The sequence below is a fragment of the Equus caballus genome, chromosome 1, assembly GCF_041296265.1.
Source record: "Equus caballus isolate H_3958 breed thoroughbred chromosome 1, TB-T2T, whole genome shotgun sequence".
In the NCBI taxonomy this organism is placed as follows: Eukaryota; Metazoa; Chordata; class Mammalia; order Perissodactyla; family Equidae; genus Equus; species Equus caballus.
Genome location: NC_091684.1, coordinates 159,468,830 through 159,493,051, shown reverse-complemented (window position 1 = coordinate 159,493,051; position 24,222 = coordinate 159,468,830). Strand labels below are relative to the sequence as shown.

The 24,222-nt window shown below is 38.7% G+C and overlaps 1 protein-coding gene across 7 annotated transcripts in view; it reads right to left on the bottom strand.

The window, feature by feature from the left end:
- ZNF106 (zinc finger protein 106) overlaps nucleotides 1–24,222 on the bottom strand; it is a 59,385-nt gene that overhangs the window by 24,538 nt on the left and 10,625 nt on the right. For 2 of the 7 annotated variants that reach the window (XM_001503268.6, XM_070238556.1), the window contains 5 exons: nucleotides 17,263–17,348; nucleotides 13,532–13,593; nucleotides 7,563–7,763; nucleotides 2,502–4,685; nucleotides 826–1,459 (listed from right to left, as the gene is read on the bottom strand). In XM_001503268.6, the coding sequence (XP_001503318.3) occupies nucleotides 826–1,459; nucleotides 2,502–4,685; nucleotides 7,563–7,763; nucleotides 13,532–13,593; nucleotides 17,263–17,316 (3,135 nt within the window). In that variant the 5' untranslated portion in view covers nucleotides 17,317–17,348. Of the gene's footprint in view, nucleotides 1–825; nucleotides 1,460–2,501; nucleotides 4,686–7,562; nucleotides 7,764–13,531; nucleotides 13,594–17,262; nucleotides 17,349–23,498; nucleotides 23,626–24,222 lie in introns of all 7 variants that reach the window. The other 5 variants (XM_070238561.1, XM_070238566.1, XM_070238554.1 and 2 more) reach the window with 4 other exon arrangements.

Genomic DNA, 24,222 nt, shown 5'->3' with positions numbered 1-24,222 from the left:
GGCCCCAAGATATTAGCTTTGTCACAGGACAATCTCTCATTCAACAACATCCACTACAGTGTCTAGCTCAAAGGGGCAGAGCTGGAATTTGAACCCAGGTCTACAACACATGCCCTTAACTACTCTGCTATATTGCCTCAGTATTAAAGGAAACAGCCCATCTTCTGACAGCACCAAATTCCGACTATATCACCACCAGCAACTCTTTCTTTTCAGAAAGACTTCCTAAAAGGATTAAGCAATATTAGCGACCGGGATGTCAGAAGAGAATTGGTGTCAGTAAAGGAATGGATTCTCAAAGGGACGGGCTGGATAACTGAGGTACAAAAACAGATAAAAGAGACTAAAAATCCTTCTAAGACTATGCTCAAATAGATGCCCTCTCATAGTATTAAAACTACCTTAGTGTTAAGTGCAGTAGTCCTGGGTCCAACAAGCTTACATGCCCTACAAATACAAATCCAACACTAGAATGCCTTTCCTCAGCAGCAGCACAGAATGCATCATGAAAACAGATCAAATGACAGCTGAAGACGTGGCTTACTCCTCGGTCAGGTGATACAAAGAATCAGTGGCTTGGAGACTAGTTTTAGAGATGACTTCATATTTTCCTAGTACTGTACATTCATATTCAATTACACTTAACTTAGTAGAATTACTCAGTGAAAACCAGCAGAATAAGACTATGAAAATAAAAGCCTCACAAATCTTCTATTCCAAAGTATTCCAACCCCAGATGCCCCCCCAAAATTAAACAATTAAATCTTATAATAGCCAAGTCACCATACGAAATGTTCTATAAAAAGCACAGGGAACCATACTCACTCCAGTGGCTCTTCGTTTCTTTCTAATACTCTGACTATCATTTTGTTCAGCACCAGAGGTACAGCTACTATCTGTGGCTGCATCTGCCAAACTGGAGACTGCAAGGGCTGAGGACGCATTTGATGATAAAGAGTTTCCTTCTCCATTACTCTCCTGGGCATTCTGATTCTCTGACGGTGATGTAGAACTCTCCTGGCTGTTCAGGTCTTTTGCCAAATGCATCAAAGGAACTGTATGGTCAGAGGATAACTGTGCACTATGTCGCCGTCGAGTAGCAACATTTTCAGCCCTTTCACCTGTTCTTAAGGAGGCAGCCAGAGGTGTCACTTCCTGCTTGAGGCCCATGGTTGTTTTTTGACTCTGTGCAGCCCTCAGTGAGTTACTGGGTGAAAAAATCTGTTGCGGCTCATTTTCTTTGCCTGTACCTTCCTCACTGAAGAAGCTATACACAGAAGGAGCCCTGTCCATGATGACGCTGCTCTCAGAAAGGCTTCGCTTCCTTGCCAACCCAGGGGATGAAGAAATGGAAACACCTTCCCAGTGGAATCCTTCTAGATTGGACAAATCAGGTTCCCCATCCAAATCCAAGACCTCTTGTTCATTTTGAACTAGAGGCACCATTTCTATGCCAAACCTTAAGAAAGAAAGAAAAAGTCATAAAGCAGACATGGTCGGGGGAGGAGGGGGCATCACTGAATGTGCCAGACTCTGTTAAGCACTCAGGTTATAAATATAAATAGAGATGGTTTCTGTTCTCAAGAAGCTAAGTCTAATAGGAGTTCCAGACATAAAGTGAATAACTACATTCTAAGCATTGTAACTTAAGTATTAAATTAGAGACTTGTATACAGCTATGAGAATGCATTTGAGGGAGTAAAAATTGAAAGTTTTATTTAATATGGAGCTCTAAATCTTCAATAATAAATAGGTAATTTTTAAGAGCAAACAAACCAAAACCAAAAATGTTTACTGAGCATTCACAAGTGCCAGGCACCATGCTAAGAATTTCATCACCTCAATAATACTCACAAGTCATGGGAAAGACGGCACAAGAAATACATTATTTCAATAAGGATAGAAATTTAAGCCTGGAGGGCTATATAACTATAATATAGCAGGATGATTTTCAAGTAGCAAACCTATGTTGAACACTGCTTTACCATCCAAAAAGTTTAGTAACTCAACATAAAATGAAAAGCCAAAATATTACACAACTGCTTAAGAGAAAGTATTTTGTGATCACAAATACAATGCCCGGAGTAAATACAGAAGGTAACTATCCAGAGGTTCTAAGTAAAAGGTAACGAGAACAGTAACACTCAAAAGTTGTACCGCTCATTCAGATCCAGAGAGAGACAGATTTTATAAACATACTTTTTTACGCTGTCACTTTCTAAAACCAAAGTGCTGGATTTCTGATTATTTTTTTCTATGAAGTAGGTGTGCTACTTTTCCCAGAAGCGAGTGTGCTTCTTTTTAACCTGAATTCCCTGGTAGGGAACACTTTATTCCACCTATATAGAGTAGCAGTCCCTCTTTGATATTTAAACCAGACATCTACAATGTATATTTTTGCAAACATTTAATTAAATATAACAAGTAGAATTCTCGTGACTAGGGCCAAGAGTAAGTTTAAAAAAGAGAGAGAGAAATGGACACTGAAAAGAGGCACACACCTGGGTAAGCCTTTGCCTAGCTCTTGCTTTTTCTTGGTTACTTGCTGAATGACCTGTTCCCAGTTGACATTTCTCCGAGACGCATTTAGAATCTGCCGAAGGGTTGGCTTTAGCCCAGACTCCTTCTCTGTCTCACTCTTTCGATGACCACTAATATTGCGAATGCGGCGAGCACTATTGAGGTTTGGCTCTGGCAGGTGTGCTCCAGTTTTGCTCTTCAAACTAATGTGCCGGGTTAGATCTCTCTGGAGCGAGGCAGGAAAGCCAAGCTTACTCAGTTCAGGCAGCAGGGGGCCTGAGGGCTGACCCATATCGCTTTTTTGAAGCTCTGCATCCAAGCTCGTGCTCTCAAAGCCTTCTGTTTCATAAGGTGCATGAGATTTTACAGGGTCATCAGCCTGTGCATCTTCTAGAGAGCTTTTCAACTCTAGCAGTAAGCCGGAGTGTGGACTGGCTGCAGATGTCATTTGTAACTCAGATTCTTTCTGGGGAACTGCCAAATTACATGGGGAAGTGGATAGTTTTCTAGATGTGTTCAGGTTTTGGTCTTCCCCCTCTTTCTCATCAGCAGTGTGAGCACTGCAGGATAAAACTTCTGTAGTTGCAGAACCCAGGGTTCCAATTTTCGTTCCATGCTTTTCCGTGTCAGATATCTCCCCATCACTTTCATCTTGTAATGCGTGTACTTGAAACTCAATCTTCAAAGATCCTTTCTCAGATTCTTCTACATTCCTATCTGCTTTTGCATAGTTCCTGGTCTTTTTAGAAGCGCTGAGAAGTGGATTTTGCAACGATTCATGACACTGCAGCACCTCTTTGGCTTTTTGTAACGTATCAATTAAATTTTCATCAGGTTCCCTTTGAGTGCCAAATATACTTTTATTCCCTTTTGAAACATGAGGACCTGAACTTCGCAATTTGGATATGTAAGAAGGACCATGATTGTCTTCCACAGTGGGTTTATTCAAGGGAGTTGAGTGTTCTCCAGGAAAAAAAGAATTCGTCTTGGTATTTTTTGAGGGATTCTTTAGCTCTTGCTTTTGAGGAACTGATTTAGTGACTGGAATTGGAAGGAGTGGGGATTTTAATGATGGTATCTTATTTAAGTTATGCTCTTGTTCAGGTTTTTCTGTAATGGGGCATTCTCTCGCCACCTCATAGGAAGCAGTGCAGTCAGAAGCGGCTTTGTGATTAAGAGATCCTGTATGTGTTTCTTTTTGAGTTTTCCGCGTTGGGGAATTATTTGTTTCATTGATTTGGGGCTCTTGTGCTCTTGTGTTTGTCAAGCTAAAACCAAACAAAGGCTTATCGATCATTTCTGACTTGTTACCAGTGACTTCTTTCATTCCTGACTGTAAATCCAGAGTCTTCTGGGAAGGGTAAGGAGTCCAGCGACGGAGCTTTTCCCTTGCTACACTGCCATTCTTCCCACCAATTTTGGAAGGTATGGTGTCTGTTTGTTTAGTGGTTTGGCTTTCCAGCTGCTCAAAATTGAAGTCGAGTAAGCCTTCTGAAAGAAATTTATCACTTGTAAATTCTTCAGAAGGACCTCTATATGTGGCAACTGTACCAACTTTGTCATTTTCTTGCCTCTGCCAAGTATATCTCTCTTGATTGTATTTGTTGGACTTAGATTTCTTGTTCCATAGCATAGTCATGTCTTCCATTTGACAGTTAGAATTTCTGTTTCTGCCTGGTTGAAATTTGTCTCCAGGGCCAGTGTAATTCCAACTATTTGTGCTACGTACACTGGATTTCCAGTTTCCGTTACTGCTGTTCACATGCCAACTGGAAAAGCCACCTGTTCCTTCAGAATGCCAACTGGAATTCCTTCCTGTACCACTATGATTCCAATCTACTGTTCCACTATTTGAATGCCAACCACCTCCAGAATTACCATGGTTGTGAAACCAAGTTGAAGAGCCTCCTGCAACACCCTTATGCCACCCGGAACATCCTCTTGGTCCACCACTATTCCTCAAAGAATGTGAAAAGTTGTTTTTCCTAGTATTATTAAAGCCATCTTTCTCCCATTTCCATTCCCGCTGAGGAGGTCCACGATGATGCCATGCTGGCTGACTGTAGCTCTCTCTGTCTTGGTAAGGGATTCGGTCTTCTCGTCTCCATTGGGGTCGCCTGTCATCAGAGTTTATTTCTTGGCTGCTATTGGAAGGTTCATCTTGTCTGGAAGAAAAACAGTTTTTCATTAGTGATTTAAAGGAATTCTGAGGTTCCCTTTAAAGGTATAACCCACCAAACATCCCCACTACCTCCTTCCCCTGTTACTTAGAAATATATACTAAGAGTCTATTTTTATTTCTAATAGGGGTCACTTTCATATCTTAAATGATATAATTACTTATATTTCATAATTTATTGACTTAGAAATTAATATCTTGTTTCTCTTGTCATACCAGAAATATTAAAAATTTGACACATTTATACTACTTTCCCTTTCCTGACCTTCTTTTTCTCGGCATGTCCTGGGATTTTGCCCCTGTCTACTATGCAGTTGCTATTTTTACATTATGCAGCTTTTTGAAAATAAGAACAATTATGTTGCACAGTGATGGTTAGTTATCACAGTTAATACAATTTAAGTTCAGCTGCTCTTAATATCGTGACTTCAGTTTTTGGTTCTTTCTGAAAAACCCAGTTTCTTAACCTATTTTAAATGGTTAAGATTTTACTTTGCATAATCACTTTCACTAATAAACACTTTCTCAAACACACATTCAATGACTGTTAATGGCAAAAGAAAATTTCATGTATAGTTTCTGTTCCTAAAGGGCTTACAACCTAGCTGAGGAAATACGGTCACAGGCAGGAGCAAAATAGCACTTAAATAAGTGGCACCCACAGTAAGTGCTATAAGGAACTCCATGAGCTAGAGGTTTTTATAAAGAAGCTACAGCTGTTTCAACTATTCGTGTTACACAAGGAGCCCAAAGAAATGTGAATAAATTTAAGCAAACACCACAGAATAGGTGTAAAATCATTTTCCTCTACAAACTGCCTATGGTATGGCTAGTACAGTGCTTACCATGTGGTAGGTGCTCAAAAAATTGAGTAACACTAGCTAAAATTTGATCAGTACCTACTGTCAGGCATTTAATGTTAAGCACTTTATACAGATTATCTCATTTAATTTTCACAACTCTGAAGATTCTTATTATTCCTGTTTTTAGATGAGGAAACTGGGGATTAGAGAGATTAAGTATCTTGCATAGAGTAAGACGGCCTGTAAGTGGTATGGCAGAGACCTGAACCTTGCGAGTCTCACTCCAGAGTCTACACTCTTAACCACTAGGCTGTGAGAGACTGAAAACCCCAAAACAAAGTTTCCACAGTTGGGCTCCCTCTGCTGAACTTGACTTAAATCCTAAATTCAACACTGACTTTAAAAGCTTCTTATGTCTATAAGATTTTGGAAACAAACTGAAATTTCTTTTTTCACACGTTAATTTACCTTAAAGTTCAAACATCCACTTACATTATGAATTACAGCCATTTCTAAACAGGAAAGCCTAATTCCCCAAATGACAAGTGCTATTACGCACACTTGCAGGATTTTTGTACCACCATTAACCAAATTGCTTTTATCTTTTGCTTCTAAGTGGTACGCAACTTTTGACATCCAAGAAGATCACTGACTTGCTATACTAATGTGATCCACAAATGGGAGAATTGGGCAACAAATCAGTCACAAGGCAGAATTCCTAGACCACTAAGAATTGTCTGGATCGAGGGGACAAGAGCATGCAGCTAAGCCCACAGCCCAGAAAGAACACTCTAAATTAAAAACCACATGAAGGGAAAAAGAAAAAATCTCATGAAGCAGAAGACTTTCTAAAGAACTCACCAAAGAGGCGTTATCAGATACTCAACAAATAGTAACTACGATACAAAGGTCTGATTTACTGAGAAGCTCTTCCACCCTCTCACTTAACGTTTAGTCATTTACACAGACAAGTTAACAATGACATAAGTGTGTAAGAACAAAAATAGAAGTTAGTCTCCCAGAGGCTCCAACACCCTAAAACAAGAATAAACTACAGCTCTACTGAAAGCAGTGAGAATGTCATTTGAAGGACTAAACAACTGAGCGATTGAAGACCATGTTGCTACTGACATTTTAAGACTAACACAGTCTCCTTCAAAGACTTGTTCAAAAAACCTCTAGCATATAGGGTAAAAACTACTTCCCCTTTATATTTAAACTTCTAACTAAAAACAAAGCACAGACCAGGTATAACTAGTATTCAAGAAAAATCTTTAAAATCTTTTTTCAGACTTTGAAATGTTTCTCATTGGTCTTAGGACTTGAAAAACTACCCCACCTCATAACTGGTTCTATCTCTCTTTTTTACTCATACCTGAAAATTTCTGCTTCATTAATTAAACTCTTTAGACCACAAATCAGTAAGGCAAAAATACATAAGCCTAATACCTGAATTATGTAGGTCTGAAATTATGTAGCACAAGCTGAAAAACTTACATTGCTCAAGTGATTTTGACACTGTCAAACTTAAAATAAATATAAATTTACTCGATAAATATTTACTGAAGCACTAAATAATAAAGGAATAAATCAAATTTGGTAGAAGCACTATGATAATTCACATGAAGCAAAATATTTTTTCTTAAGGATGTAATGAGAAATACGACATAATATGTTCAAATGAAGTTTATACACTAATACTTTTCCACTAGATAATTTGAATATCAAATAAAAACAATTTATTGGTGTCCAAAAGAATCTGGAAGCAATAAAAACAGTTCTAAACATAGTTATCAACACAGTAAAAATTTCAGATATGCAGCAACTCTAGCTAGCTTTTATGCAGGGACAATACTGAGTTTGTTTTCTTTTAAAGCAGATAGTACAGGAGTTCAAAAAAGGATTCCATCGACCTTTTATGCATAAGATAGCAACTTCAAGCTAAACTTTATAACTAAGGTAAGTTTGAAAACTATAGGCTAGAAAGTATGGAAATGGAAAATGTATTCTCTACCATATTCCATTTCAGAAAGGTTTTAAAAATCAAAATCATTACTCACCGACTTTGTTCTTTCCTTTGTTTTATTAACTGAACGAGTTCCTTGTCAAAATAATCTTCTTCCTCTTCTTCTCCCTTTCCATCATCTTCTCTTTCCTGGGCATCAACGTTATCTTTGTGCAACTGGCCAGAAATGTGCTTTGCATATGCAGAGAGACCCACTTCTGTGACCCCGCACACTCGGCACTCATGACTACTGTCCCTAGGGAAAGAGGGAGATGAGGGACATTCAATTCTCCCCACTGGCATGGCACACTCACCAGATCTGTTATAGTTTCCTCTGAAAGACACTGCACACTTTGGCACAGTGAAAAATCAGTGCTAATCAATTTCAATGCTCCTTTCATCACTTTTAATAAGTTTGTTCATAAGTTATTTTTGAAATGAATTTAAGATTCTTTTCCAGCAATCAAGAGGCAATACACTTCAGAATAACGTAGCTTAGGAGGAGAAATCTTCTTGAATTGCTGTACTTAAAATCTTGCCAGAGGAAACATGGTGAAAGGGGAGGCAGGGCAGGGGGCTCAGAGCAAACGGGAGTTGCTCTGGAGCACACCCATGGTGCCAGCTGCACTCGGAAAACCTGGTGACAGTGCTCACATTTAATCTCTGGCTCAAGAGCTTTCACCCAGTGAAAGTTAAGGGGTGGAGAAAAGAGTAGGCACCGTAGCCAATCCCAACCGGGGAACTAGACTGGAACAGCTGGAGCTCTGCCCGGAATGTGAAGATTCCGGACCCCAGGGCAAATGATAGGAGCAGTCTCAGAAAACTTTTTTGGTCTGGATGATACATGTGATCTACATTCTGCTTCAGAAGAGCTTATTTTAAAGGGAATGGAAAGCATTTCAGTTGTAGGAAGTTGACAGCTGAGCTAGGCAAATGGTTTTTCTCAAGTTTCAGAAAATGCTGTAGTTTAGAGAGAAGCAAAACCACGTTCTTAGTCAAGGAAGAAAATTGGGTGGAATTTTTTTCCTTTTACTTTACACACTTAATGGTAAATCTTACACTTGGCCAGTTTAAGAAGTCAGTCTTGAATCAATGTCCAGAGCTGTAGTAGATGAATTATTTAACTGTTTTTTTAGCTTCCTGAAATCCCTTGATTGGTTCAGCTGTCTATGCAATCATTGATAAGAAACATCGGAACATCACAGCCACAGTTGTAATGAATGGGCAGTAATATCCATTCAAGAATCCAAATTGCTTTAACTCTGTACCATTTGTCCTGGGTTTATACTAGTGATATTTTTTACTATGCCAACGTATATTTTAAAAATCTGCACAAAAAGACATGCTGTCTTTGATTAGACAGACAGACCCACAGACACACACAAACACACAACACGGCTCCATCTTCCCCTCACATGCTCACATATCTCTACCAAGACATGGCAGAATTCATCATCCATTAACCAGAAGAGACTCTCAAAACTAAGCACTTCATTTACTAGAAGATGGTTTCTGTTACAGATCACCTGAACATTTACTCAAAAAGAAAAAAACTTATTGAGCAACTATTAAATTCCAGGCACCATGCTAAGAAATTTGGTTACAGTTGTCTAGGGTAACAAGGTACAAATAATGCCCAGTAAATTCAAAAAACCAAACCAAACAAAAAACAGTTTTTTACTTTATAAGAATCATGGAAAGCATCTCGGCAAAACGGGAAAAATCTGTAAGTTTTCACCTTTTTTGAACTTTGTAACCTCAAATGCTCTAGATACAATATAGTCTTTGATATTAAGATTTATTTTAATGAGTTCTGACTAGGTTCCCTGAAAATATCATTGCCTGATTACCCTAAATGTCAATATTCTAATTCATTCTAATCCTCCAGAAACTTAAATACAGTATTTTCACTGAGAGTCTTCCACTTACTTACTACATTTATATACTCAAGAATAATCCTCAACTTTCTCCAGTTTACCAGGGATAGTCACTCTTCTCCCAAGCAATTAAAATTATGGGAGCTCATCCAAAGGGAACATTAATTTGTAACAGAAAACAGGCCTCACCTCACAGCAACACAGAAATAAGTTAAAAATATATAAATATAAATCAATCCGCAGTGGGCAGCATCAGAAGAATCTGAAAACTGTCACTACCCTAGAATACATAATTTATGCTATAATAAAAATTTGAATCAACTCAATTTTCTGGTTAGAAAATCTTTTTGGCTTTAAGCTCTCTAAAACTACGGAACTTGTTTCAGCCCACTCTGCTATCTAAAAACTCACAGAATGCTCAATTATACACTGCAGTGCCAGGGATATGATTCGAAAAGGTATTCTTAAATAAAATCCCTAATTTTACCCTTCTAAAACGCAGAGAATTTTTCTCATATCCAAACCATCAAAATCCCTCTCTCTTTAAAGACATAACTGGAAGGTCACATTTGACTTTTTAAAATATTAAGGAATGGAGTGCAAAGCAGACAGTATTTAACTCTGTTAAAAATAAACATCCATAATCATAAACCCACACACTTTGCAACCCCCAAAGCACAAGCATATGTTGGACATGTAACAGACACTCAAAAACAGATTTTTAAGATATTTCTGCTTTCCTTGTAAGAAAGAATACTAACCACAGTTCCAAAGTTATCTGATAGAAAGACATCTCAAGGGATCTTGCCCAGAAGGGTACAGGCAGTCAGTGCAACGTAAAAGTTAACAGTAAAAATGATTTATCAAAAAACAGAAATCTCTAACACTATTCTTATAAATGAAATCTAGTTAAAAAAAAAAAAACCAGAGAGATAAGCTTTACAAGAAACTTCAGAAAGAGAGAAGAGAGAATCCACATTTCTCTAGGAAAAAACAAGGTAGGTCAACCACATCTCTTGAAAACTCAAACATGTCTGTTCTGGAGGCAAGTATATTCCCCGTTCCACACACAATACTCACTCACACTTCCTCAACCACATGTTTAAAAAGGCAGCAACAAATGAAATAATATTTTAATGGTGCTGTTTTCTAATTCTTTATCAATAACCACTTAAAATACTTACTACTTTGTATAAATAAAGTAACTGTTGGGGAAAAAAAGTACTGCTTTATTCCTTAACTAATAAAGGCAAAAATTTTCCTCAGGGCGTTTAAAGGAGGACCCAAATTAGCTCCATCCTGTTACCACACAATTTCCTCTCCTGTGTGAAAGGCAAAGCCTTAAGATATTCCATCCATAAGCTTTTCTTTATTAAGCTTGCTCTAACTATACCACAACAGCTGGTCGATAAATAAAGGTTTGTGACTTTTTAATAGCATCTATCTGTAGAAATTACTTACAGCCCACACATCTGAAGAAGTATATTAGGAAAAAATAGGGAAATGCTCCAGATGTCCACAATTGTGAACCAATTAAGACACGTTACTTCTCAATCAAGCTTAGACTAAAAAAACGAAAAAATATGCTCTCTACATTTCTTAACTAGATCACAACCAAACATTACAGTGACAAAATATAAAGAGAAGAGAAAGCTTTAACATCAGAAAGCCAGTAATTAAACATGAAATCCAGAGGAAATGATCACAAACTCATGATAGGAAGAAAAAAGAAGAATGGCTGATAACTATTTGTCCCTATGGTACAAACTAGTGATGACAGTTTATCACTATACTAAATGTTGCAGGTAAGTAAATGATTTCTGAGATTTTGTTTTTTATAGTTTTGTCAGCCATCTTTCCTTACTACCTGCTTGCCTTCTCCCTAGTAATTTGTCACAGGCCAGGACACTATATAAAACTTGTTAGCACTGTATCTAAAATATGAGTAAGTAGGGGGCCAGCCCTGTGGCTGAGTGGTTAAAGTTCCAGTGTTCCACGTTGGCAGTCTGGGTTCGCGGGTTTGGACCTACTCCACTCATCAGCTGTGCTGTGGAGGCATCCCACGCATAAAAATAGAGGAAGACTGGCACAGACGTTAGCTCAGGGCTAATTGTTCTCAAGCGAAAAAAGAGGAGGATTGGCAACAGATATTAGATCAGTGCAAATCTTCCTCATCAATCAATCAATACATACATACATGCATGCATATATAAATACATACACACACATACATAATACATCCATGAATAAATACATACATACATAAATTACATACATACATAAAATATGAGTGAATAAGTACTAAAGTGCTCTCTTCTAAATAAAATGAGTTTGGGTGCTAAAGCTGATATTTATATCATCAGTTCAGAGGCTTCTAATGCTTTCTCCTTATCATTTGACTTTGCCCCAAATAAGTGAAAATGGTAGATAAAATCTCCAAAGCACAGTTAAGTTGATGGGTGGGAGGAGAGGAAAAACAAGTTACAGAACAAGACATATATGGCATGTGGTTCAGGTATGTTAATAAGACAAAACAAAATGTGTGTGTACATACAAATATAAATCTATGCATACACTCACAAAGAGGTTTGGGTAGGATATACACCACACTGTTGGCTTTCCTCTAAGAGGGGAGTGGTGGGGGTAGGCGGGTGATAGGGGTGAGAGGGCTTCTACTTTTTTTACTTTTTATGGTTCTGTAATGATTATGAACATGAATCTTAAGTAATTGAAATTTGTTTTTTAAATGTTTTAAATAGCTGATTAGTGATCTTTGAATAAAATAAGGCATTAGTCTTAGAATAAAATGGGCTTCTCACATAATGATTAGATTTCCTGACCTCATTTGTTTGATTTGATTTTATAATATAGTCAGGTAGCAGGTAAACAGCCCAGAAAAAGGTAAATTCCAGAAGGAAATCTGTTGGAAACGGGATTAAGTAATTAAAATAATCTACATATAATCAAATGTTGACTGTATTTACAGGTTTCCAAAGATAATGAGTTAAAGATCATATATATTCAAGGATGAGAAGGGTTCTCGACACTAAATTGGAGTGAAAGCCTCTTTGTACTGGTGCTAAGACCTAACTTTCACATAGTAAAGGGAAAATTCCACTAATATGCCAAAAAGACGCAGAAAGTTTAACAACATATTAATTTGTCCACATAATTTAAAACTGTCTGACCTAAAATACAAATAATTTCAAATAACTTAGGTTGGCATCCTGATGAGAGCTTGTAACTATTATTCCTGCAATAAGATATAATTAATATTTCTCAGTTTCCCAATGTTTCTCTGTTCCATACTGTCTCCAAACTCCAAATTCACAGAAGTCAAGACATCAAAAAAGGAAGCACAGATGGGAAAAGAAAAAAAAAGACACGGAATATACACAGTTGCAACATAATTTTGTGTGTGGGGGGAAGATTGTCACTGAGCTAACAGCTGTTCCAATCTTCCTCTAATTTACGTGGGACGTTGCCACAGCGTGGCTTGATAAGTTGTGCACAGGTCCGCACCCAGGATCTGAACCGGCAAACCCTGGGCTGCCAAAGCAGAGCCTGTGAACTTAACCACTACGCCACCGGGCTGGCCCCTACACTTCATTTTTTAAAGGTGTTTACTTATTAGATTTTCTTTACTCAAACATCTCAATCTTTACATCACAAAATAGCATTCTTAAAAACTCAAGGTACTTTGACTGTATTTACACTAATGAGATTCAGTGCTAAATAGCAGACTTTGGACTTACACTATTCCAGCAACAGTAAAGGTTTATGGCGTGCAATAATGTAACTCCGCTGAGGCAATAATATGTCCTAGTTGTAACGTCCTAGAGTTGTAAGGCTGGTGTGCAGGAATGAGAAAGCGTACTAATGAGAGAACTAGTTCATCACAACTCATCTTTATTGTAATCTACTTGGCAAAAGCTGCTGTGAATTCTACACATTTGAGATGCACAAATATTTATCCTGTTTGAATGCCAAAGAAATCTATTGTACATGTTATTAATTCTAAAAGATAGTTCTATGCCATAAGATAATATTCAGTTATGAAGGATTAGTATAAAATAAGCTGACAGGCATCATCAGCACTCAGATCCCCCCACATTCACAAGTTGATGGAAGACAGCCGATCCCATACCTGCCCTTCAGGTTCTCAAGTTCCCTGTGATGCAACATGCTCCGCATGTGTTCGTCCATCTCCTTCAAAATTAAAGAAAGCAGATTAAACTAAGGGGGATAGCTTTGGGGGAAAAAATTCCTCTGTTCCTATTCAGTCAACAATTGGGGCTCAAGCTCCTTGTGTCAAAAGTGTTTGTTGTGGTTTTCTTCTCATTCAATACTGAAATCAGTTCCTTATTAAGTAATTAGCTGTGTTTCTGACATATTTTTAAACAAAGGAATTAAACAAGATCTATTTAAGTGGCTTTCCAAAAAGGATAGAAAGTATATTGTCTTTAGGAGGCAAAAGATTTAAGAATAAACTATGTGGGTTCAATTCTGTCCCAATGTAAAGAATTTACTAATGTTTATTTTTTAAAAACAACACTCTGAAATTACTTAACTTCTCAACTATTTAGTTACTTTTCTTCACATTCCCTTTCTCCACTCAAATGAGAGTTTCTCAAGCCTAAGTTACAATGCTTACTCATGTCTTGGCCAGGGCCTGGCATACAGCTGTCAATATCTGTTGAATGAACAGATGGATACATCAATTCTAGATAGAAGTTATGAACAGAACTTCTCTATGGTTGATGAGGAAGTTTTTTAAACCTGCTTTTAACACAGCTGCTCAATCGTGCCTTCATCTTCACTGCCCACTCCCCCCTAGTTGATTTGTTTGGTTCTAACACAAAGTTTGAAAATTTACTAGGTTCTCCCCTCCCTCCATCTCATCCTTAATTGGAAGAAAATAAAGTCTGCAGAAAGAACCTCCACTTAAAAAACATGCAAAAACACACCTCAAAAAACTCAAAAAGCTGTAAATGTCTATCCCTTTGTCACGCCAAAGTATATATAGCCTACATGCCCTATTAGAGAACGGTTGCTTACACATATAATAAAGGGCTACTACAGGTGTTGAGTATGACTTTTAACTGTGCCCTGTGCTTAAGTGCCTCGAACATTTTCTCACTTGAACCGCAAAACACTGCTGAGGGAATAAAATTAACTTCATAGGGACACAAGCATGCAGAGAAGTTGTCATTTCTTCACCAAATATTTATCAAGTGCTTATTATGTGCCAAGTAGGGAGCTAGGCACTGAAGGGATAACTGTGAAAATATTCAGTCTTGCCCTCTCAGAGTCATAGATAATCAAGTGGTGAGACCAGGACTCAAATCCTGGCAGATCTGACACCAAAGCCACTGTTTCAAACACCATGTCACACTGTAAGCATCCAGTGCATTGAGATTTTTCATTACATACAGTTCATTTGTCAAAAAGAGTACAACAACCTATTCTTACTTTATCTACTACAGTGTGACAAACAGGGTTGTGATTCAAAACACTTCCTTTAAATGGCAATTTTACTGAAGATGGCCATCACTTCCTTCCTATCTCTACAAATGACTCATTTGAAGGGGACAGCCTTACAAGTGACCCCCTCTAGCTACAACTGAGTGGCCACTAACTAGAATGAAAAAAATCCATGAACAATACACAACACCTGCTCACATCCCTCTACTTCCTGTTGTTCAATTTTTCCGTGGATTAGATTTACGTATGCCAAATCCCCTTTTCCTGACTTTAAGTGAACTCTGTTTCTTGCAATGAAACCATTCCTGACCAAAACAGTATTCAATGAAATGGGTTTTTCTCTGTAATATAAAAATCAATTCTATATTCTATTTCAGTTATAAAAATGTTATCATTCAAAACTAGTTTTAACATGACTTTGTCTAAAACACTTCACAAATATTTTCCTAAATTTACATGCAAAATTCTCTCTCATTCTGCTCCAAGGAATGAATGCAAATAATGAGACAACTGAGCTTCCAAACAAATTGGGAAAGATCCACAGGCATAGGATTGAAGTAACAGCCCCAAAGGCATACCTGCTCAGCTAACAAGCTTCCGTTTAGCTCCTTGCATATTCATCAGTACATTTTTAAAAGCAGGGACAGGAAGGGGGTGGGGGGAAAGGATTTGGTGATTGAACAAATTCGGAAAACCTTGAATAATACAAAAATTTTGTTTTATTATTTTTCCACCCCAGGGCTTCTCAGTCTTTCATAAGATCACCAGCATCAGGATACTCAGGGATGGAGTGCACAGCTTTTTCCCATACTTAAGTTACCTGAGATCCTTTTCTCCTCCCAGTGTATTTGGAGAAACTAGGGTTACACTAGTTTGAGAAACTAGAGGAAAGAATTTCTTCAACATACGTTGTTTATAATCTATCTAAAAATAAGTATCTAAGTTATTCCTTTCACAATTAACCCATTCTGATAATTTCTTAGACCATATTAATCTTAACGCTTGAATCATGCCACGCCCTTGCTTACAAACCTATACTTGGCTTTCCCTAAGGCAGGAATAGATAATCCCAGCCTTTGATTTAACTTCATTATGATCCATGGAAAAGTAAGAAGAGATGAAAACATGTTTTAAACCAGAGTTGAAAAAATGCCCAAAGGACTTAAAATGGTAAAATTATGAGATATCACAAGATAGGGCTGTGTTCCATGACAGTCTGAGCCCACAGCTGAGCGTCTGCCCATTCATCTCACATCTTCTGAATTCCCATCTCCCTCCAATCTGAAAGTAGCGACAAGAAATGTTCGTTTATTGAAAATGTGTATTAACCCTGGTCTAAATTTTTAAAACTAGAAAAGCAGGATTTTTACTTTTAAAAGGTAGTAGGTATATTATTAAACATGATTTTAAAATCTCAACGGATTTTTCCATCACTAACAGAAATCCTAAATAGGAAAAAAAAAAATTCTTCACCCCAGCCTACTGGATGGATCATAATCGCACTCCTCAGCCTGGCATTCAACGCTGTTTATACACTGTCTTCAAATTACAAATTAAAATGCAGTCCCACTATTCCCAAGATAAAACTGTTCTAATCAGATGAGCCTTCCTACTGACTCCTAGAACTGTTATATCCACTCTATCTCGGTATCTTTGTACGTGTTGTTTTCCCACTTAAAATCTCTCTTCTCTGTTTCTTTTAAACCATCTTAGTCCCAAGCATCTTTCAAGGTTCACTCAGACTTCCTGGGCTAACCCAGGATAATCTTCCCTGTTCCCTGAATTTTCAATGCCAATCACTAACAACTTAAAAGCATAAAGAAAAAATTCTTCAGTACTTAAGCTGGCAGCACTACATTGAAAGCAAAGGATAAAGGCAAGAAAAAGTGAGACAAATCACTTTCCTAAGGTACAGATAAATTCTTTTAGTTCTTAAAAATGTCTGTTTTTCTTAGAGCAACATCCCCACCCTGTGACCATCTAAGGCTATTGTTAATACCATTTCTGCTGAGCTGCACTCTTCACAAGCACAGGCAGAAACAGAACGCAGGTCCATATAATAAATGTATCCTCTACTAATCAGAAAGTCATACTTTATAACCACAAATAAACAGAACTTTAAGGTATTTTCTCTATAACTAGTTACTAACTAAACTTCTCCTTATCATCTACTTTTGAGTATCCTCAAGTTCTGGGTAGAGGTTTAATAATATAGTTAATTACTGGCTTTATGAGACAGTAATGAGAAAGAAACCAGTGGAATGAGACTATGCTTTAGGAAAGAAGCATAAATAAGACATCATTAAAGCTTTTACCCATCTATAAAATTCCATATGATGTCTCTGAAAAAATGATCAGTCATTAAGCCTCAGATTCTCCTTCTACTATTATTACCTTTTTTGAGCTGTACACAATGTGGCACAATATGCATTTTCGTTCTCGTACCATAGTGACCAGATCTGAAGCACTCAACGTCACACCTGCAATGAGGAAGTAACATTTAGTAACTTTTTTTCCCCAGATATCTTCTAGATTCATCTTAACATAGCCAAAAACACAAGTCTTGCATCTCCCTCACCTCCACCCTGCTCCTCCCCTAGTCTTCCCATCTTAGTAAATGAAAATTCCAACTTTTCAGGTACTCAGGGCAAAAACTTTGGGAGTCATCCTTGGTCCTCTTTCTTACCCCATATCCACCCTCATTAGCAAATCCTGTCAGTTCCACCTTGAAATATATTCAAAATCCAGGTGCTCCTCACTACTTAGCACATCTGTCATCTCACATGGCACTAGCCCACTGACCTGACTCCCTACTTCCACTCTTGTCCTCTTGTAATCTATTCTCAAAACAGGAGCCAAAGATTCTCAGAACAGGATTCTTTTAAAATATAAGTCAGATCATATAACGCCTCTGCTCAGAATCTTCCGTTTGATTCCCATCTCATCACAGAAAATCCAAAGTCCTTTGCCATGAGCTACAAAATCTGTTTCTCACTACCCTGCCTCCATGCCCTACCTGTCTCCCTCTATCACTCCATTCCAGCCACACTGCCCTCCTTGCTATCCCCTGATCACACCAGTGATTCTCCCACCTTAGGGCTTCTATATTTCCTTTTCTCTGTGCCTGGAATACTCTTCCTTAAGATGTCTTTGTGGGGGCTGGCCCTGTGGCCGAGTGGTTAAGTTCGCGTGCTCCACTGCAGGCGACCCAGTGTTTCGTTGGTTCGAATCCTGGGTGCGGACATGGCACTGCTCATCAAACCACGCTGAGGCAGCGTCCCACATGCCACAACTAGAAGGACCCACAGCGAAGAATATACAACTATGTACTGGGGGGCTTTGGGGAGAAAAAGGAAAACGTAAAATCTTAAAAAATAAATAAATAAAAAATTTAAAAAAGAAAAAGATGTCTTTGTGGTTCTCACAGTTCACTCTCATGCTGCCTCATCAGAGAGCCCTTGCCTGACCTCCTATAGAATACTGTACTTTCTGCCCCCATTTCCTCTATTTCATTAGCTTGATTAATTTTTCATTTTTTAATAGCACTGTGGTAGATTGTTCCCATAGATGGCATCAACATTATCTCCCACCCCATGTGCTCAATGTGATCTTGTCACCACCACCCATCAAAAGGTGGAGTCTATTTTTCCCTCTCCTTTGACCTGTTTTGACTAATAAAATGTGGTGGAAGTGACAACGTAATTTCTGAGAATGGGCCTTACACACTTGGAACACTCCCTCTTGGCACCCAGCCATCATGCTGTGAGAAGCCAAGCCACAAGAAAAGGCCAAGGGGAAAAGAGCTGAGGCCTGGGCTGAGCACCCAGACAACAACCAGGACCATCCGACAGCCATGTTGGGCAAGGGAGCCACGTCAGGTATTCCAGGCCCAGCTGCTAATTAAGGGACCCCAAGCAAGACCAGTTAAAGAACCATGCAGATGTGCCCCACAGAACTGTAAGAAACAATAAAATAGTTGTAAGCTGCTAAATTTTGGGGTAGTTTGTTACACAGTGAGAGAGATCTGAAACAAGTGTCCTTTACTACCTGACATAGTTTGTATTTACTTGTTATTCTCTATTTCCTTCCATTTAAAATTAAGTTCCGTGATAGAGTAGTTAAGTTAGCACGCTCCACTTCAACAGTCCAGGGTTTCCCCGGTTTGGGTCCTGGGTGCAGACATGGCACCACTCATCAGGCTATGTTGAGGCAGTGTCCCACACAGCACAACCAGAAGGACCTACAACTAGAATATACAACTATGTACTGGGGGACTTTGGGGAGAAGAAGAAGAAAGAAAACAAAAAAAAAGAAGATTGGCATCAGATGTTAGCTCAGGTGCCAACCTTAAAAAAAAAATTAAGTTCCATCAGAACAGGGACTTTGCATATTTTATTCACTAGTACAGGTCTAGCACTTAGAACAGTGTCTGGCATACTGTCACATTACGGAACTACGATGGGTTACTAAATGGAACTATGTTGGGTTACTAAACACGAGATAGAAAGAGCTAGGTAAATACGGGGGTATGGATTAAGACTAGAAGGTTTCCTATTTTACAGTCCTCTAGCACTAGCCTACTTTCCTTTCGAGTGCCTGCAAGGATGCTCTACATGAGAATTTAATTCCACTCCCCAGCAACATTGTTTTCTCCTCCACACACAACACTGGGCTTTAATACTTGCTTCCTTGTCTGGCTTCCTTCCTTGGGGACTTAAAACTGTGAGTAATGAAGTTATAAACTACCCTAATTTAATCTGTAACTCCTGGACAACGTGGCAGAAGGGCCCATGGGAAGACGCCTAATGCTCCCTGTTCTCCTGGTCACCTGGCAGCTTCCTTGCTACTGCAACCCACTGCAGACCACTACTGAATGTCTGAAATAATTTTATTCAGCAACAAAGTATGAAACACCAAAACGAGATTACAGGGTAAAATTTTGTACATTTGAGAAAGCTGAACATCAACCAGCTAATAAAACAGACAAATATATCCTTATGGATTAGTACAGTATTATTTATGCTTCCAATATTGCTAATAATGGCCTAAACCTCGAAATTAACATAAATCACTCTGGTGCTAAGTCTTAAAGCATAATTATTCTTTTAATTTCCTTATATCTTAACATATACTTTAAGTTTAATTACTATTTACATGTAATATTTTGTTATTTCATTCAACAAGCATTTATTGAGCACCAAGCACTGTTGTAAGAGTAGGGAAAACAGTGGTAAAGAAGGTATGTCCAGAAATGTTCTTAATACTGCTTCAAGTTATTAGCCATCAAAGCAAAACAGAAACAAAAACTTAGAAGCAATAAAGTCAATGAGAAAGTGTCACTTTCTAGCACAAGCAACAGCACTTATTGTGGAGTTTTTATATATTTACTCAACTGAGAACAAAAGACTAAATACAAACTGTTTCTATTTAAAAAAACCAAAGACATCAACTCCTAGTAAATGGATAAAGAAATAAAGCCACATAAGAAAATATTCTCTATCAACCTTGTAACTAAAGGCTCCTTCTTTTTATTTATTTTTTCCTTTCACAAGCTCCATGGTTTTTTAAAAAGATTTTATTTTTCCTTTTTCTCCCCAAATCCCCCCGGTACATAGTTGTATATTCTTAGTTGTGGGTCCTTCCAGTTGTGGCATGTGGGATGCCACCCCAGCATGGCCTGAGGAGCGGTGCCATGTCCACACCCAGGATCTGAAGTGGCCAAACCCTGTGCCGCTGAAGGCGAGCACACGAACCACTCGGCCACGGGGCCAGGCCCACAAGCTCCATGTTTCTTTTCTTTTTTTTTTTTAAGATTTTATTTGTTCCTTTTTCTCCCCAAAGCCCCCCAGTACATAGTTGTATATTCTTCGCTGTGGGTCCTTCTAGTTGTGGCAGGTGGGATGCTGCCTCAGCATGGTTTGATGAGCAGTGCCATGTCCGCGCCCAGGATTCGAACCAATGAAACACTGGGTCGCCTGTAGTGGAGCGCGCAAACTTAACCACTCAGCCACGGGGCCAGCCCCAAGCTCCATGTTTCTAATCTACATGAATTAAGTACATTCATTTTCACTTTTATAAAAAATCAAAAAGTGTAACTGCTAGCAAAGTATTTAATCAATAAGGAAAACCTAGTATTTAAACACTGAGTTGACAGATTGCAGCCAAGGACAAAGGAATTTTAATTCGTACATCCTCGAACTGGGTAAGTATATGATTTCCTCTAAGCTTTCTGAAATACTGAAATTAGCTCACAGCCTTCTAGATTGGAACCATTTCTCTTTAAAGGTCTTAACAAGGATTAGAAGCCAAAGACAGAGAAATCATCCAACTCTGCAATCTCCAAGTGCTTGAGAGGTTACACTACACAAGTAAGCGTAAACAATTCAACCATTCCTCACTTCAGCCACCTTACACTGTCCCCCATATTATTTAAATAGACCTACTATAAGGGCTGGCCCCATGGCCAAGTGGTTAAGTTCGCATGCTCCGCTTTGGCAGCCCAGGGTTTCAGTGGTTGGAATCCTGGGTGTGGACATGGCACCGCTCATCAGGCCATGCTGAGGTGGCACCCCACATGCCACAACCAGAGGGACCCACAACTAGGTACCGGGGGAGGGGGGTTGGGAGAAAAAGGAAAAAAAAACTTTAAATAAATAAATATACCTACTATGAAATCTTTCCAATTTTCTCCAAATAACTCTGTGAAATATCTGTGATATTTCTTAGTCATAATAGCCTAAAAAATCCTATAATAAATACCTTTTCTCCACATCCTAATTATTATTGTCAATACAATTACCATTCTTCTCCCTTCACCCAACTGCCCTAGTCACTAACGTTTCCTGCTTGACTCCTGCCCCCAACACATAAACAAAGTTCTAAACCCAAGCAGTATGTGAGAATCACTCATATAGCTTATTAATGAAAAGAAATACAGTTGTGCAGGCGGAGTAGAACAACTGCATTAGAATCTGCAGACTCCGTTTTGTACTTCGTTCTGCTTTCCCCATCCTTACACAGAGCAATCACTCACAAGTGACTTAAACTGGTCAGTAGGACAGCCTTCCAATTAATCACTCTCTCCTAACACTGCAGTCTATCTCAAACATCAATGTCAGAATATTTCTCCAAATATTTATTATGTTACTCAAGGCTGAAGAACACTGTTTATGTCACAGAACCTTGACACATTGTCACATTATCCCATTTTACTGTTAAAACAACCTGCAGGGGCCAGCCCCATGGCCAAGTGGTTAAGTTCACACCCTCTGCTTCGGCAGCCCAGGGTTTCATCGGTTCAGATCCTGGACGCGGACATGGCACCGCTCATCAGGCCATGCTGAGGTGGCGTCCCACATGCCACAACCAGAGGCACTCACAACTAGAATATACAACTCTGTACTGGGGGCATTTGTGGAGAAAAATTTAAAAAAAAAAGATTGGCAACAGATGCTAACTCAGGTGCCAATCTTAAAAAAAAAAAAAAAACCCCACCTCCAAATCAGCATGAACAGTGTGTCTGATGGCAGGTATATCTGCTCTCCCTGAACTTACCATGCGGAAGGGATCTGTCTTTTCAGACACCTCATAACCTTCATTACAATAAACCCACTAGTACTTAAGGTATTTGAACTTTGACATAATGAAAGCCAACTCAGACTCTGTATGACAATAATATACTGTAAAACACTGAAAAAAAAAGCTTAATCATTGGTTTGTTGGGAGGTGGGGAGTGGTACTCAGATTCAAATTCCTTTTCTGAATTCCACAGGTAACTTTCTGTGCCTCTACCTTAACCCTGACAGAAAACTAACGGATTTCTGGTAAGCAGGACATGGCAACAGAGAGAAGTATTCAGTGACAGAACAAGTTTTTGCCACCACCCCTAGGTTACCCAGGCGGTTATGGAACAAAGATATGCCTGGCACTTCTGGGAGGTCCTCACTTTGCTGAGTGGAAAGTTCCAAGGCTCCTAGGTATGGCAGGAGTTTTAGCAAGCTGACAATAAAGATCAGGAAGTATTTTGGGGCACATCAAACCATAACTACAATTTTCAAAGGCTTATTCCAGGTAGCTGTCCCATTTGCTATTATTAAGTTCTGGCTGCCTCCTGTTTCCCAAGGCAAGTGATTGGTGGTTTCCTATATCCAGTATCTTTGACAGAGCATAAGCTCATAAGCATTTTACTCACTAGCATTCCTACTTTTTATATTATCTGCTCTAACATAACACTTAGCAACCACTCTTTATTAGTAAGCACAGGGCTAAAACAAAGACAGGAAGTTAAGGCTGTGACTCAGGAAAAGGCATTAAAGGCCGAGCCTCCAGCAAATGAAGCTGTCCATATTGCCCATCACCAGGCAAGGAGAAGGACAGGGCAGACCGCAGTCTGATTCCTCAACTCAGAATTGGAACTACTGTCAGGTTCCAATTCCTTATTCAATTCTGGAACTTGCCAAGCATTATGTCCTAGAGGACAAAATGACTGACAAACTGGGATAACGTCAACACTAACAAGGTAATAAAAATACTAGCAAAACTTATCCTCATATAACAGAGTAAGCCATAAGCCAAGACAGCTTGTACAAACACTGTTTTAAAAGTATAACTGGATAGCTTGTTGCACTTACTTAACACTTTAAAAAGTGTGGGGCCAGCCCTGTGGCCTAATGGTTCAAGTTCCACGTGCTCCACTTTGGCGGCCCAGGTTCGCAGGTTCGGATCCCGGGCACAGATTTGCTCCATCCATCAGCCATGCTGTGGAGGCATACCAAAGAGAGGAAGACTGGCACAGATGTTAGCTCGGGGCTAGTCTTCCTCAAGCGAAAAAAAAAAAAAAGGTGGAGGGTTGGCAATGGATATTAGCTCAGGGTGAATCTTCCTCATCAAAAAAAAAAAGTTTGCATTCCTTATTCAACATATCATTTATATACATATTTCCAAGCAACCCCAAAGATCCACATAGTAATTTAAAATTCTGTGACATGAATTATAATCACTGCAAGCTAACGAGTGAGCCTAGGTAACTGCCCAATATTCTCCTCAAAAAGCTTTGTTGTTCTTGCTTCTTGCTGCTAACAGTTCAATAATCTTCATCCAATTGGTACGACTATAACAGGAATCATCTTCATTACTGCTTCTTTTCACAGACTCTCTTAAGTTCATGGTTGACTACACCACAGTAATGGTGAAATACAGTAAAGCATTTACTTTAGCAGTTTAATTGACATCAACAGTTTTCTGAATGCCTGTGTCCTTTATTTAAAAAACTATTAAGTCTCTGGAAAGTCACCATATATTTCATTGGATTTAAGGGAGGAACTTACGTGCTGCTGAAGTAGTAGTATTTGCAAA